General features: G+C 41.4%; 1 protein-coding gene across 1 annotated transcript in view; it reads left to right on the forward strand.

The window, feature by feature from the left end:
- Positions 1-16,414, forward strand: part of MAEA (macrophage erythroblast attacher) — a 290,076-nt gene that overhangs the window by 66,976 nt on the left and 206,686 nt on the right. The window contains exon 5 of the mRNA XM_030192178.1: positions 12,937-13,059. Within this exon, the coding sequence (XP_030048038.1) occupies positions 12,937-13,059 (123 nt within the window). The remainder of the gene's footprint in view (positions 1-12,936; positions 13,060-16,414) is intronic.

The raw sequence follows: 16,414 nt of genomic DNA on the forward strand, positions 1-16,414 counted from the left end.
ATCCAAATCATAGTTACCTGATGCTGGGGTCTTCCTTAGGAGTCAGTACTCAAGAAAAAGATCTAGGTGTTGTAGATAATATGCTGAAATATTGAAATATTCTGCCCATTTGTGTGACAGTGGCCAAAAAAGCAAAAATGATGCTATGAATTATGAAGAAAGGAATGCAAAATAAGGAGTACTGCATTCAATTCTGGTCATCATATCTCATAGCAGAATTAGAAAAGGCTCAGAGGAGCAACAAAAATAAGGGAATTTTACTCCTCCCACATGAGGAAAGGCTAAAGAAGTTAGGCCTCTTCAGCTTGTTAAAGACGGCTGAAGGGGGATATGGTTGATGTCTACAAAATCCTGATTGGAGTAGGTGTAAAAGCAGTGGTGTGCTGGTAAATGTTTAACAGGCTCTTTCCCCGGTCCCCCTCTGCACCCCCCCCCCCCCAAATTGCAGAGCTGGCTATAGCCGGGGAGAGAGTCTTGGGGGGGGGGGGGTGGCAATGCATTACTCCAGGAAAAAAAAATTAAATGATCCCAGGTTCCAATCTAATTCATGTTTAATGTGCGATAAAATGCCATAAATAAGTAAATAAATATAAACTTTTAATGTTGAGCACCTGATTCTCAAAGTGAACATATTCCAAACACTATAATGAAAATAAAATTTATTTCTACTTTTGTTGTCTGGTGACTGTTTTTCTGAGCATGCTGGCCCAGTATCCGATTTTGCTGCTATCTGTCCTCTTAACTCCGTTTCCAGGGCTTCCTTTCCATTTATTTCTTTCCTTTCCTCCTTTCTTCTTCATTTCTGGTCCTCCGCAGACTTGACTGTCCAGTGGATCCAGCATACTCATAACTTCTAACATAGTTTCTCTTTGGCGATGATGTCCATAAAGAGAGAACACTGCAGAGGACTTTGCAAAGAACCTCTACCAGGCCAGTGTGTTAAAGGAAACTATCTAGTAAGAAACAGTAAACTATCTAGACCCAGAAGACGGAATATACCCAGCAGACAGGATCTGGACCGAATTCGAACTACTATCAGAGGATCTCATCTCTAAAACGCTCAAAAGATTCGCCAAATCCCAATGCAAACTAGATGTCTGCCCAAACAACCTCATGAAATCAGCCCCTCAACAATTCATAACAGACCTAACTAACCACATGAATTTCATGCTACAAAATTTCTTTTCCCAAAAGAAAACGGAAACATTTTACTCACCCCAATACCCAAGGACACAAAGAAAAACGCAAGCGAAATAACTAACTACAGACCAGTAGCATCTATACCACTAATAACCAAAATAACCGAAGGGATGGTTACCAAACAACTCACAAACTACCTCACCAAGTTCTCCATACTACATGATTCCCAATCAGGATTCCGGTCAAATCACAGCACAGAAACAGTATTAATTACCCTAATGACCAAATTTAAACAAATGATTGCAACCGGCACCAATATACTCCTCCTGCAATTTGACATGTCAAGTGCTTTTGATATGGTAGACCACGGAATCCTATTACACATTCTCGAATATTTTGGCATCGGAGGCAATGTCCTAAACTGGTTCAAGGGGTTCTTAACCTTACGCTCATATCAAGTCACATCAAACTCAACTACGTCTGCTGCATGGACACCTGATTGTGGAGTACCGCAAGGATCCCCTCTCACCAACTATTTTCAATCTAATGATGACCCCCCTTGGCAAAACTTCTATCAAACCATAAACTTAACCCATACATATATGTCGATGATGTAACGATATATATCCCATTCAAAAAAGACATTAATGAAATCTCTAACGAAATCAACCAAAGTCTACACATCATGAACACCTGGGCAGATGCATTCCGACTGAAACTGAACGCTGAAAAAACTCAATGCCTCATACTTACCTCCCAATACAACACGAATAAATTTACCGCCATTAACACACCTAAACTAAATCTGCCAATCTCAGAAACTTTAAAAATCCTTGGAGTCACTATTGACCGCCACCTAACACTTGAGACTCATGCGAACAACACAACCAAAAAAATGTTCTACTCCATGTGGAAACTGAAAAGAATAAGACCATTTTTTCCAAGATCTGTCTTCCGCAGTCTAGCACAATCACTCGTACTCAGCCACCTGGATTATTGCAACTCATTATACGCAGGCTGCAAAGAACAAATACTAAGGAAACTTCAAACAGCCCAGAATACAGCAGCCAGACTCATCTTCAGAAAACCAAAATACGAAAGTGCAAAACCCTTACGGGAGAAACTACACTGGCTACCACTCAAGGAACGTATCACTTTTAAAGAATGCACCTTAGTCCACAAAATCATTCACGGTGAAGCCCCTGCATACATGTCTGATTTAATAGACCTGCCGCCCAGAAACGCCAAAAGATCCTCCTGAACCTTCCTCAATCTCCATTTCCCTAAATGCAAAGGCATAAAATACAAAAGTACTGCATGGATCAACCTTCGCCTACGTGAGCACACAATTCTGGAATACACTACCACGCAACCTGAAAACGATCTACGAACTGACCGACTTCCGCAAACTACTGAAGACTTATCTATTTGAGAAAATCTACTGCAAGGATCAAAACACATGAAGCCCATACACACCAAAAGATACGCATCAACACACTCTCTTCTGAATTCTCTTCCCCCGTATTTGTTAGACCTTTATATTCCCTTGATACTGTTTTTCCCCCTCCCAATTCCCCACTGTTATACTCTGTTGTTCTATCCCATATGACATCCTGAATTTACTCTGTCTTCCCATAACGTTTCATAATGTAACCCATAATCTTACTGCAACTGATTGTATTTCCATCACTCATAATGTATTGTAAGCCACACTGAGCCCGCAAATAGGTGGGAAAATGTGGGATACAAATGCAAATAAATAAGTGTTGGAGTCTACGTTTTCTACTAAAAACCGTAAATAGTTGATACTGCAACTTAGCTGTCCCATGTTTTACCTGCTTCATCCAAGTTAAGTAAACCTTTTGTTTGTAATTGCACAATAAATCTCTGTTCTCTGAAGCTTGCTTCCTAAAATCTGTGTAAAACATTTAGAGGGGAAAGTGACACAGTTGTATTATAGACTTGAGCACTTGCAAGCAGTATCTACTGCCAATATTAGGGGAGACCTGGCAGAGTTTACAAAGATTCAACCACCTATTTATTTTATTTTTCTGAGTTTTCATTTCAATGACCCTACTTAGTGCAGCTTTATAAGCTTCTATTCCAAAAGTTCCTTCTCCATCAGCCACAGTTTTCGCCATGTTTCTGCAGCATTAATCCTGACTTAAATTGGATTTTTAGCAGATAAGAGAAATGCACTGAGAAACAGTATTCTGTTTTCCCTGTTAAGTACTTTTCCAGGCTAACTATGCTCACCTACGCAGGTCTTCCATAGTCAGTATATGTGGCTTAATCATCCTCTTGTCCTGATCTTTCAGCTTTCCTTACATTAAGAGCAGTTCCATGTGAGTCATTCCGTGTTAAGTGGACCAGGGGTCCCCACCTCACCATCTCAGATTTTGATGAAATTTGGTACATAGTTTCTTTATGATAACTAAGCTGTGCAAAATTTTAGTTCAAAAGACTAAAAATTGGAGGTTCTAGGGGACCTCAAGTAAAGGGTTGCAAAATGTCTCCTGAGCAAAAATGACATTTTGGGCCAACTTCCAGAAGCTGTAAAACTGGAAGTTTTAGTAGTACAAGGGGGATAGTTGGAGAACCTGCACTACTTTTAGGGCTTAATGAACTGGCAAAACCCCATGTTCCTAACCAGCTTTATTATTCCAGAGATGGGACTTAATTATGGCCCAAGCAACAAGACAAAACTGAACCTAGAGACCCTTAAGATTCTCTGATAACCCTGCAGTAACCCTGCTGGTGACTGGATTATGTGGAGAGAGACTGGATGTGGACATTGTTGTTACCATCATTCAGGTATGAGAGACAGCGAGCGTTTGCTTCGGATCCAACAAGAGAGTTATAGGGATAAAGACAAGGAAAAAGCTCCAGAGCTGAGTCTGGTACATGAGTCATTCCGTGTCAAGTGGACCAGTTTTAAAGGTCGTCCCCACCTCACCATCTCTGATTTTGATGAAATTTGGTACATAGTTTCTTTATGATAAAAAACTAAGCTGTGCAAAATTTTAGTTCAAAAGACTAAAAATTGGAGGTTATAGGGGACCTCAAGTAAAGGGTTGCAAAATGTCACCTGAGCAAAAATGACATTTTGGGCCAACTTCCAGAAGCTGTAAAACTGGAAGTTTTAGTAGTACAAGGGGGATATTTGGAGAACCTGCACTACTTTTAGGGCTTAATGAACTGGCAAAACCCCATGTTCCTAGTCCTCTTACTTTTTGAATGGTTTAAGCTCAAACTTTGCCAAAAAAACGGCAAAAATCAATTTACAGCGATGTTGAAGCTGCTGTAGTTTCTAAACTAGTTGGCCTTTCAGGTTGATTGACTGTTTTCCCAGTGGAAACCTTGAACAGCATCTTGGACAATAAAGGAGTAGTTTTCAGCAAAGTCCAAGAGAACAACAATTTCACAAGGATTTAGGTTTTCTTTAACAGTTTTTAAGTATTGTGTCTGATATTTGGAAATGTAATGGTGAATTGACAGGTTTGAAACTTTCAATGCAAGCTCAGATACAAAATCATCAACATACATCTGTTTGGTCTCCAGTGTGGTGCGATCTGTATGAACCCACTGCTTAAACTCGATTGTTTCACCTGGGTCAGCATCACTGAACACTTCTGTCAGGTAATTTTCAAGCACATCTTTACCTGGACATATTTCACACCTGTGAAGCATGCACTCTTTGCATTCCAAATTGCACACAGTTTTAGCCATCAGTGCTTTGTAATCTTCGTTCAGCAGATGGCTTCCAGCAAGCATAAGCTTCACATTTTGATGGGCAAAAATGCTTTTTATACCAACTTTGAACGCTTATAATTTTTCAACCACTTGAAGGAAAGTGCTGCAAATTGGAATGCCTCATTACAACCGTGCATTTAGTACACCTACCAAAAATCAACCTGAAAGGCCAACTAGTTTAGAAACTACAGCAGCTTCAACATCGCTGTAAATTGATTTTTGCCGTTTTTTACAGCTTTTTCCTTGTCTTTATCCCTATAACTCTCTTGTTGGATCCGAAGCAAACGCTCGCTGTCTCTCATACCTGAATGATGGTAACAACAATGTCCACATCCAGTCTCTCTCCACATAATCCAGTCACCAGCAGGGTTACTGCAGGGTTATCAGAGAATCTTAAGGGTCTCTAGGTTCAGTTTTGTCTTGTTGCTTGGGCCATAATTAAGTCCCATCTCTGGAATAATAAAGCTGGTTAGAGCAGTCTGAAAGAGCAGGGGAAGAACTCAGTTCTTCTGGCTAAGATGGTCTCTACTTTAGACTGTCCATGCTGACACAATCAAGTTGTGCCCTCTCCACAGAAAATAAGAACTTTGCTCCATATTTGCTCCTATGTTTTACTTTCTAATATAAGATGGGATTGTTATTTTCACTTAAATTTATTGAAACATGGAACTAAAACAAGGCAATGAACTTGCTGTTAATATATCAAATTATAATAGTCATGCAAGTTTCCTTAGACCACTAAGACTTTAATGAAATTGTAATAAAATGGGAGGAAAAAGACTTCAGATGCTCAGCCTTCAGTCTATAATCAAAGACTCAATAAGAAAGCAGAAAGCGGGATGATGTGGACATGCTAGTGCGATGGAAGTTGGATTTGCTCCTAAGGAAGTGTGACATGAAACAGAGTAATTCAAAACAGTAAGAGGGGCATAATCGAAAGTGACGCCCAAGTTTTGTTGAGGGCGTCCTCGCAAAACATCCCGATGAAGGGGCAGGGAAACCCGTATTATCGAAACAAGATGAACGTCCATCTTTCATTTCAATAATACGGTCGGGGATGCCCAAATCTTGAAATTTTGGTCGTCCTTAGAGATGGTCGTCCCTAGACTTGGTCGTTTCTGATTTTGGAAACCAAGGACGCCCATCTCAGAAATGACCAAATGCAAGCCCTTTAGTCGTGGGAGGAGCCAGCATTTGTAGTGCACTGGTCCCCCTGACATGCCAGGACACCAACCGGGCACCCTAGGGGGCACTCCAGTGGACTTCAGAAATTGCTCCCAGGTACATAGCTCCCTTAACTTGTATTCTGAGCCCCCCCCCCCCCACAAAAAAAAACCCCACTCCCCACAGCTGTACACCACTACCATAGCCCTTACAGGTGAAGGGGGCACCTAGATATGGGTGTGGTGGGTTTTAGAGGGCTCACTGTTTCCGCCACAAATGTAACAGGTAGGGGGGGATGGGCCTGGGTCCGCCTGCCTGAAGTGCACTGTAGTACCTACTAAAACTGCTCCAGGGACCTGCATACTGCTGTCATGGACCAGAGTATGACATCTGAGGCTGGCACAAAATATTTTTAAAGATATTTTTTGAGGGTGAGAGGTGACCACTGAGGGAGCAAGGGGAGGTCATTCCTGATTCGCTTCGGTGGTCATCTGGTCATTTCGGGCAACTTTTTGTGTCTTGGTCATAAGAAAAACACAACCAGGTAAAGTCGTCCAGGTGTTCGTCAGGGGTGCCTTTTTTTTTCTCCATTATGTGTTGAGGACGCCCATTTGTTAGGCACGCCCAAGTCCCGCCTTCGCTATGCCTCCAATACGCCCCCTTGATCTTTGCTCCATCCCTGCGATGGAAAGCAGTTGGACATCCAAAATCGGCTTTCGATTATACCGATTTGGACAACCTGGGAGAAGGACGCCCATCTTCCGATTTATGTCAAAAGATGGGCGTCCTTGTCTTTCGAAAATGAGCCTGTAAGTGTCCCAGCATCATTTAACTTCTAGTTGACAATGCCAATGAAATGTCAATAAAGAGTGCATTTTGGTTATATTGTGGAAAGGAATAATGATGAAGAAATGATGAAAAAAAAACAGGAAAATAAAGCAAAAAATAAAGAAAAAAGATTATGAAATAAATAAAATGAGGTTTTTTTTTAATGACTAATGGGGAAGTTCGCCCAGCAGAAAATAAATCTGATTATAGGCAGAATGCTGAAGTCTTTTTCCTCCTATTTATTAAAATTTAATTAAAGCCGTAGTGGTCTAAGGAAACTTGCATAACTATTATAATTTGATGTAAACACAGAACTGACATGAAGGTTCAGTAGTGTGGTTTATGCTTTATGTGGGCAACCTCAGTTTGATTCCAGGATCTTTTTTTTTCTTCTTATCAGATTGACATAAACTGGGGATGGGATGAAGGCCATGTTCATAGTACTTGGGGGGAAGGGAAGGGGGTGGTTAATTGGCTCCAGAACTAATGAGAGGAGCTACTACTTTAACTCTAGTTGTCCCTGGCATGCAAGATTTGGTGCAAGGAGTAAAAAGGGACCATAATAAATAACTAGTGCAGTAACATTTAATTTTAGAAAAGGAGACTGATCAAAGGAAATTGAGTTGCAAGGATTAGAGGTCTGTATGAGGTGTGTAAATTGCTTAAAAATGTCATCTTAGTGGGCCAGAAAAAAATATTCCACAAATTTAAAACACCTGCCAACTTGGCTAAACATGCTGGTAAAAAGGCTATTAAAGCCAAAAAGGCATCCTTCAAAATTGGAAGCAAGGCCAAATGAGAAAAATAGGAAGGTGCTTAAACATTAATAAAGCAGGCCAAGCAATTTGAGAGGAGATTTTGCCAGAAAGGCAAAAAGCTGCTAATATCCTGCTTTCCTCAGAGAGCACCTGTTAAAAGTAATCAGCATGGCTTTTTATCATCCACAGCACAGGCAGTTCTTTTGCTTAGTATTGTGAAAGCTATAGTTGCTGAATAAATGCACATGGTTTAGTTTCTTTGCTTATAAGTTTTATAGACCACATGAATGTGAACATGTAGAACTAGCTGGTATGTTTTTTTAAACTTCATGGACTTTTTAAAAATTCTGAAATAGACTACTACTACTACTACTACTACTATTTAGCATTTCTATAGCGCTACAAAGCGTACGCAGTGCTGCACAAACAGAAGAAAGACAGTCCCTGCTCAAAGAGCTTACAATCTAGTAGACAAAAAATAAAGCAAATCAATTAATGTGTAGAGGAAAGAGGAGAGGAGGGTAGGTGGATACAAGTGGTTACGAGTCAAAAGCAATGTTAAAGAGGTGGGCTTTCAATCTAGATTTAAAGATGGTCAAGGATGGGGCAAGACGTAGGGGCTCAGGAAGTTTTTTCCAGGCATAGGGTGCAGCAAGACAGAAGGAGCGAAGTCTGGAGTTGGCAGTAGCGGAGAAGGGAATAGATAAGGATTTATCCAGGGAACGGAGTGCACGGGAAGGGATGTAGGGAAGGACGAGTGTGGAGAGATACTGGGGAGCAGCAGAGTGAGTGCATTTATAGGTTAGTAGAAGAAGTTTGAACAGGATACGAAAACGGATAGGGAGCCAGTGAAGCAACTTGAGGAGAGGGGTAGTATGAGTAAAGCGACCCTGGCGGAAGACGAGACGAGCAGCAGAGTTTTGAACCGACTGGAGAGGGGAGAGGTGACTAAGTAGGAGGCCAGTAAGAAGCAGATTGCAGTAGTCCAAACGAGAGGTGACAAGGGTGTGGATGAGGGTTTTGGTAGAGTGCTCAGAAAGAAAGGGGCGGATTTTACGGATGTTGTAAAGAAAGAAACGACAGGTCTTGGCAATCTGCTGGATATGAGCAGAGAAGGAGAGAGAAGAGTCAAAGATGACCCCAAGGTTTCGAGCTGAGGAGACAGGGAGAATGAGAGAGCCATCAACAGAAATAGAAAACGGGGGGAGCAGGGAGGTGGGTTTGAGGGGGAAAATGAGAAGCTCAGTTTTGGTCATATTTAATTTCAGGTGGCGTTGAGACATCCAGACAGCAATGTCAGACAAGCATGCTGAAACTTTGGTTTGGATGCAAGGTGAGATATCAGGGGTAGAAAGGTAGATTTTGGGAGTCGTCAGCATAGAGATGGTAGGAAAAGCCATGGGATGAGATTAATGAACCAAGGGAAGAAGTGTAGATAGAAAGGAGGAGGGGACCAAGAACAGAACCCTGAGGTACGCCGACAGGCAGAGGGATAGAAGTAGAAGAGGACCCACCAGAGTGAACACTGAAGGTGCGGAGGGAGAGGTAGGAAGAGAACCAGGAAAGGACAGAGCCCTGGAAACTAAGTGAGGACAGGGTATCGAGAAGTATGCTGTGATCGACCGTGTCAAAAGCAGCGGAAAGATTAAGAAGAATGAGGATGGAATATTGACCTCTGGATTTAACCAATAATAGGTCATTCGAGACTTTAGTAAGCGCAGTTTCGGTTGACTGGAGAGGGCGAAAACCAGATTGTAGTGGATCAAGAATAGCATGTGAGGAGAGAAAATCAAGGCAGCGGCAGTGAACAGCACGCTCAAGTAATTTGGAGAGAAAAGGAAGGAGGGAGATGGGTCGGTAATTAGAGGGACAAGTAGAGTCGAGTGAAGGCTGCTTAAGGAGAGGTGTAACCACAGCATGTTTAAAGGCAGCAGGGACAGTCGCAGTGGAAAGTGAGAGGTTGAAAATGTGACAGATAAAAGGAATAAGAGCAGGAGAGATGGCATTAAGAAGGTGGGTGGGAATAGGATCAGAGGAACAGATGGTACATTTTGAGGAAGAAAGGAGAAGTGTAGTTTCCTCAATAGTAACTTCAGGAAAGGAGGAAAGGGAATGAGGGGAAGGAGAGAGAGGGGAACGGACTAGTGGAGGGAGAGGTGGCGAGGTAGAGAATGTAAGGTTTATCTTTTGAACCTTGTCATGAAAGAATTCAGCAAGGGTCTGAGGAGATAATGAAGGGGGAGTTGGGGGAGGGGGCACCTTGATGAGAGAGTTCAATGTGGTGAAGAGAAGTCGAGGGTTAGAGCCAAGAGAGTTAGTCAGTTGGATATAATAATCCTGTTTGGCGCGTAAAAGAGCATATTGGAAGGAGGTCAGCATGAACTTAAAGTGTAAGAAATCAGCAAGGGCCCGAGATTTCCGCCAGAGGCGTTCGGTGGAGCGGGTACAGGAACGTAGGTAGTGGATATTTGATGACCCGCCCTATAAGGCATACAAAACCCCAACCTTGGCTGACTTCTAAGGTGCAAGAGTGTCTAAGGCAGATGATAGAATATTGTTGGAAGAAGAAACAGCCTCGTTGACAGACGTGGATGGTGCCACAGTCGAGAGGAGGTTTGAAACATGGGAGGATAGAGATGAAGGGTGAATACCATGAAGATTCCTAGATAAATTAGATAAGAGAGGACGGGACTGGGAGGGAGGAGATTTAAGTGTGAAAGTTATAAGATGGTGATCAGAGAGGGGAAGATCAGAGGCAAGGAAACTAGAGGGTGAACAGTTGGAGGAGAAGATAAGATCAAGACAGTGACCGTTTTGATGAGTGGGGGAGGTGGAGCATAGTTGGAGATTAAAGGAGGATGTTAAAGCGAGTAACTTGGAAATATAAGAAGGATCATTAGCAGGAATATTAGTCACCAAGGATGAGAGAGGGGGAGGAAGGATCATGGAAGAAGGCAAGCCAGGCATCAAAGTCACTGAGGATGAAAGGGACTTATCAGGGGGACAATAAATGACCGCTATTCAAAGAGGCAGAGGAGAGAAAAGGCGGATAGAGTGGACTTCAAAGGAGGAAAAACAGTGAGATTGAGATGGAAGAAGGGGTTGAAATCTGGAGGAGGGAGAGAGAAGTAATCCAACACTGCCCCTGCGGCCAGCAGGGTGAGGAGTATGAAAAAAGATAACTGCCATGGCAGAGGGCTGCGACTGAAGCAGAGTCATCAGGGCAGAGCCAGGTTTCTGTTATGGTGAGCAGATGGAGGTGACGTGAGATAAAGAGGTCATGAACATATGGGAGTTTGTTGCAGATAGAGCGGGCATTCCAAAGGGCGCAAGAGAAGGGCAGAGAAGAGGAGGGGAGTAGAGGAATAGTGATGAGGTTAGAGAGGTCACGGTGAGATCTGTAGAGTTGGGATAATAGTTGGTGAGGAGGGCCAGGATTGGGATTGATGTCACCGGCTGAGAGTAAGAGAAGGAGTAAAAGAGAGCGGAGGAGAGTAGGAGAGGTGTGGCCATGAAGGTGCCGAAGGCGAGAGGTATTTAGGTGGAATGGGGAAGGCAAAATGGAAGGAAGAAAGAGATGAAGATTAAAAGCTAAGAGGGAGGAAGAGGGTAGGAGAGAAGGTGAGTTGATGAAGTCGATGGATGGGCAGTGAGTTCCTGTAATGGAAAGAAGTAGGGGGTGAGGGAAAAGATTTAGGAAGGGACAGGGCAAGGAAGAGAATGTGTATAGGGCCATAGCGTGATTCAGAATTAGGTATAATTGGGTGAGGTCAGTAGTGACTGGGAGAAAATAGATGTAAAGAGAAAAATGTCCGGCACGCAGCACCAAGAGCAGAGGCCCTGAGTGGATCGGAGTGGACCTGGGAGTCACCCCAGAGAAGGCTGTAAAGGATATGCAGATGAGCTGCAAGTCCTCCACAGCACCTGAAAGGCAGCCGGTGGTAGAGCTGGACACCTCTCAGCTGAGGAAGGCTTACCAGGGGTTATGCCGAAGCCAGCATTCCTCCCCCTGAGGTTCGCATGATCCTAGCCAAAAATACCTGGAAACCCTGGCACTTGGAGTGAGGGCCCTGGGAAGATCGGGGAGGACCTGGGAGTCACCCCAGATACAGCTGTGAGGAAATGCAGAAGGGCTGCAAGTCCTCCACAGCGCCTGGTGGGAGCGCTGGGCACCAAGAGCGGAGGCCCTGAGTGGATCGGAGTGGACCCGGGAGTCACCCCGGAGAAGGCTGTAAAGGATATGCAGATGAGCTGCAAGTCCTCCACAGCACCTGAAAGGCAGCCGGTGGTAGAGCTGGGCACCTCTCAGCTGAGCAAGGCTTACCAGGGGTTAGGCCGAAGCCAGCATTCCTTCCCCTGAGGGTCGCCTGAGAGAGATACTAACTTGATTTAATATTTTTTTAATGTTTTTTTTTTCCAAATTTAAATTTACATTTCTTCCAAAAAGGAACAGGAAGTAATAGTCCACATAAATGGGAATATATGGTCAAATATAAGTGAAAATAGCCAGTCGGATTTTTAGAGCCTTGATTTAAAAATCAGTTGCCATACAACTTCTACACATTTCTCACACCATCTGTTTCCTTTTCGATAAGAAATTTCTCCAGCTGGGTAGGATCAAAGTAAACATATTGAACTTCATTTAATTTAATCACACATCTACAAGGAAATAGGAGCTTCTTTCTTTTTTCAGTCTTCATTACCCTGTCTTTCAATTTTAGAAAATTTACGATGAAGTTTTGTGGCCCTTACAGTTTCGTGGAAAATCTGAATGTGCTAACCACAGAAAATACAATTTAAGTACACAATTTTTTTTTCTGCACGTATCACCTTTATTAATACCTTTATTAGTATCTTTTAGATCTCCTGGACTTTAAATAAGCAGTTTGTGAATTCTTGTATCAGATATAATGAATGCTTTTCTGTTCTGTTATATTGTTAAATTGCAAGTTGTCTCTATTTGAGAAGTCTTCAAAACAAATAGTCAAATCAAGAGAATCCGATTCCATGGGATCTCCTCCAGGTCTATATAGTGGCCAAGCTTGTTGATAAAGGTAATAACAATTAGAAATAATTATTTGCTTAACATTTTCAACAAGTAAGATCTCCTTCAAGTATTTAGGCAATAAACAGGTGACTAAAGGTGGCATCTAGGAAAATGTAATGTATTTTTTATGTTAATGTTTGTACAGTTAATAAGAAGATTTTGTATTGAGTGGAACTTTCGTATGCACAATATAGTGCTTTCTTTTTTCAATGTGTCCTGATGGGGATTTTTTTCTTTCTTCTCAAGGACTTAGTAAATATTGAGATGTTCCTGACAGCTAAAGAAGTTGAAGAATCTTTGGAAAGACAAGAAACTATTACTTGTTTGGCTTGGTGTCATGATAACAAATCAAGACTCAGGAAGATGAAGGTACTAACTTCTTTTTCATTCAGGCTTTTTATAGCACTTTCCATGTGGGTGGTTTTTATAACAAAACTACAAGTTTCTTCCTAAAAGATGTTAGTCTCTTTACTTTAGTACGCTTGTTTCTTGCCTTCCTGCAAAAGGTTCATTTGTACAGGAGAGGCAGGCTACACTATGAAATTATTATATATACTTCCAAGGGGCAGATATAAAATGCATGAATGGACCATTTAGTCACTCTGCTTCTATATCTTTGAACCATCTTTAGAGTCCAGAATTTGGCAGCAAATATTACGTAGTTGCAAATGGTATAGAATGACACTTGCTGCGGCACAAGTGGACTCTGGCCAAGAGTACTGTACATTATTGAAACTTTCAAAATGGAGGGGTGTCCAAGTGGACATTTCACCTTTGGTCTCAACTTCTGTATTCTGTTTTAGAGCACTAACAAAATACAGGGTAGCCCTTGACGCAGTGGCCATATTGTGACAGCGATATTTCATTTGTTTCTTTTCTTAGGCTTATGTACAAGCGTAGTCCCCAGAAGTGACCCAAAGGGATGTACATCATATAAAATAATTTCATATAGCACAGTACAACACAAAAAATAATTAAAACAATCCCTATGTTGGCCCCACCATCTTCATTTGTTACCAGTGAAGGGATAGGGGTCATCATACAACTACAAAATAACATGTTCACTTTTTCATAAGAATGGTTTGCTTGCCTTTGTTTTCACTTAAACGCTTGATGATTCAAAGCTGTTTTGTTGACATAAACATACTTTGGTATCTTTGTGAAATTTTGTTTAGCTGAGACCCTATAATTGTTCTTATTTTAGTCCATTTTCACTTTAAGGGTATACCAATAGTATCTTGTGTCTTCAGCGTGACAACAGCTGGAGAGTAGGTTGTATTTTATCATGCTCTTACAAATTTCTCAGTGCATTTGCACTTTTTGTATGTCAGGATTAAATTGGTAGCATGTAAGATGCTAATGCATCTGGATAATATCAGGTGCTCTAGAACTACTTTGTAAGCACTGTGTATTAAAAGGGCATCCATGTTTATTGGTGTTTTGCATTTGCCTATATGTCTTAAGCATGTTGGAATTTCATGCATACTCCTAATATCAGTTGAACATTATGGACTTTAATGGTGCCATAATAATCCTTAGTTTTATAGCATGCTAGTTTGAGTGTTCCTGAGCATTATTCTCCAGTTATCATAATCATTGAAATCTATCCTAATTTAAGGAGCACAGAAGCTTAGTATTTATAATTGTATTGTATGAGCCCAAGGTTTCCTCTCCTAAAACTGTGTCTGTAACCCCATACTACTAGAAAGTTTCCTAAAATTCATCATGAAGGAGTTTTTTTAATGCTGTCAGCACAAGATCCTGGTAACTGGAATAATGTTGAGTGTATACCCTTATAGCTTCCCTGATTTTACCTGCTCAAATTCAACATTCTCATTGCTGCTAGAAAGTCATCCACAAAAAAGCCTTATGTCATCAGAGGAAATTTGTCTCTATATAACAGGAGGCACTAGAATTGGTTTACTACTTCAGCAGTTATTTATAACTTTTTTTTTCAGTTTTCCCATCAAGGTTTTCAGACCTCTTCAGTAAAAGCACACCTCCGTGCCATTGTGGGCTGTCAAAAGATCTTTCCAATCTCTAGATGCCCAATATTACCAAGATTTATGAAGGCTTCGCAGCCTATTCAAAAATAGGTTCTATTGAACTTAAGTATAATCTTAGCTCAGTTAATGAAATCACTAATGAAATCTTCATTATCAAAACACCTCACCTTGAAAGTGTCATTTCTAGTGGCAAGTTCAGTGATGTATAAAAGTCTCCCCCCCCCACCCCAATTTCTCCTGTCATGATTTCTGATATTTAAACAAAATGTACTATTAGATAAAGGGAATCTGAGTAAACACAAATTTTTAAATTTCATTTATTTAAGGAACAGTTTTCCAATATCCATATTGCTCATGTGAAACACTAACTGTCCCTACACTTAACTGGTTGAACAACCTTTAGTAGCAATAATACAGCTAAACTCTTCTGTAACGTGATCAGTCTTTCATGTTGCTGTTGAATCTTAGCCCAGTCTTCTTTGCAGAACTAATTTAATTCAGACACATTTGTAGGTTTGTGTGTATGAACTGCTCATCTCAGGTCCTGTCACAGTATCTCTATTGGGTTCAAGTCAGGGCTTTGACTAGGCCGGTCTTGTTTCTCCTCAGCCATTCAGATGTATAATTGCTTTTGTGTTTTGGATCATTGTTTTGCTTCATAACCCAATGACACTTCAGCTCAAGAACAGATGACTGGACATTCTCCTTAATTTTCTGCTACCATGCAAAATTAATGATTCTTTCAATAACGGCAAGTTTTGCCAGGTCCTGAGGCAGCAAAGCATCCCCACATCATCACACTACCTCAACCATATTTGACTTGTGGTATGATCTTATTGTGAAATTCAGTATTTGCTTTACATCGGACACAATGACCTTTATTATCTAAAGAGTTCCACTTTTGACTCATCTCTCCATAGAACATTATCCAAAAAGGGTTTGAGGGTCATCCAGGGGTATATTTGCAAATGTGAGGTGAGCATTGATGTTACACTTTAAATAGCAGGAGATTCTGCCTTTCTGCTTTCCCCTGAATCCCACGAACACATTGACCTTAATTGAGGCTGGAGAAGCTTGCAATTATTTGGATGAGGGTCTGGGATGTTTCGTGACTTCCCAGATGAGTTGTTGCAGCACCCTTGGAGTAATTTTGGCAGACTTGGCCACTCCTGGGAAGATTCACCACAGTTTCAAGTCTTTTCCTTTTGGAGATTGTGGCTCTCACTGTGGTTTGGTGGAGTCTCAGAGCTTTCGAAATGGCTTTTGTAACCCTTTCAGACTGATATTTCAACATATTTTTAAAAACTCTTCTGGAATGTCCTTTTTCACAGTAGTGTTGTAGAAACTGTAGTGAATACTTCTCTTATTGTAAGGTTCAATATTATTTAAATTCAGCAGAGCTGGCTGCAGTCAAGTCTGGCTGAGTTTAGTCAGCTGAATCTGTCAATTAAATTTGGTCAATTAGTTGATTAAGGAGGCAGTTACTTTTTCACATGGGTGATATGGATTTTGGACAGCTTTGTTCCTTAAATAAATGAAATTATACTTCCTCATAGCATCCCACAGATCAGTCCAGAGACTTGTGGGTTATGTCCCTCTACCAGCAGATGGAGATAGAGAGAGAACTTCAGAGATAGCTATATGTGGTCATGTGCAGCCAATTTCTCTTCAGTATTCTCTCTAGCAGGTGGAGGACTGTGCAGCTCCTGATTGATCTG

Source organism: Microcaecilia unicolor, chromosome 2 (assembly GCF_901765095.1).
Source record: "Microcaecilia unicolor chromosome 2, aMicUni1.1, whole genome shotgun sequence".
Taxonomy (NCBI): Eukaryota; Metazoa; Chordata; class Amphibia; order Gymnophiona; family Siphonopidae; genus Microcaecilia; species Microcaecilia unicolor.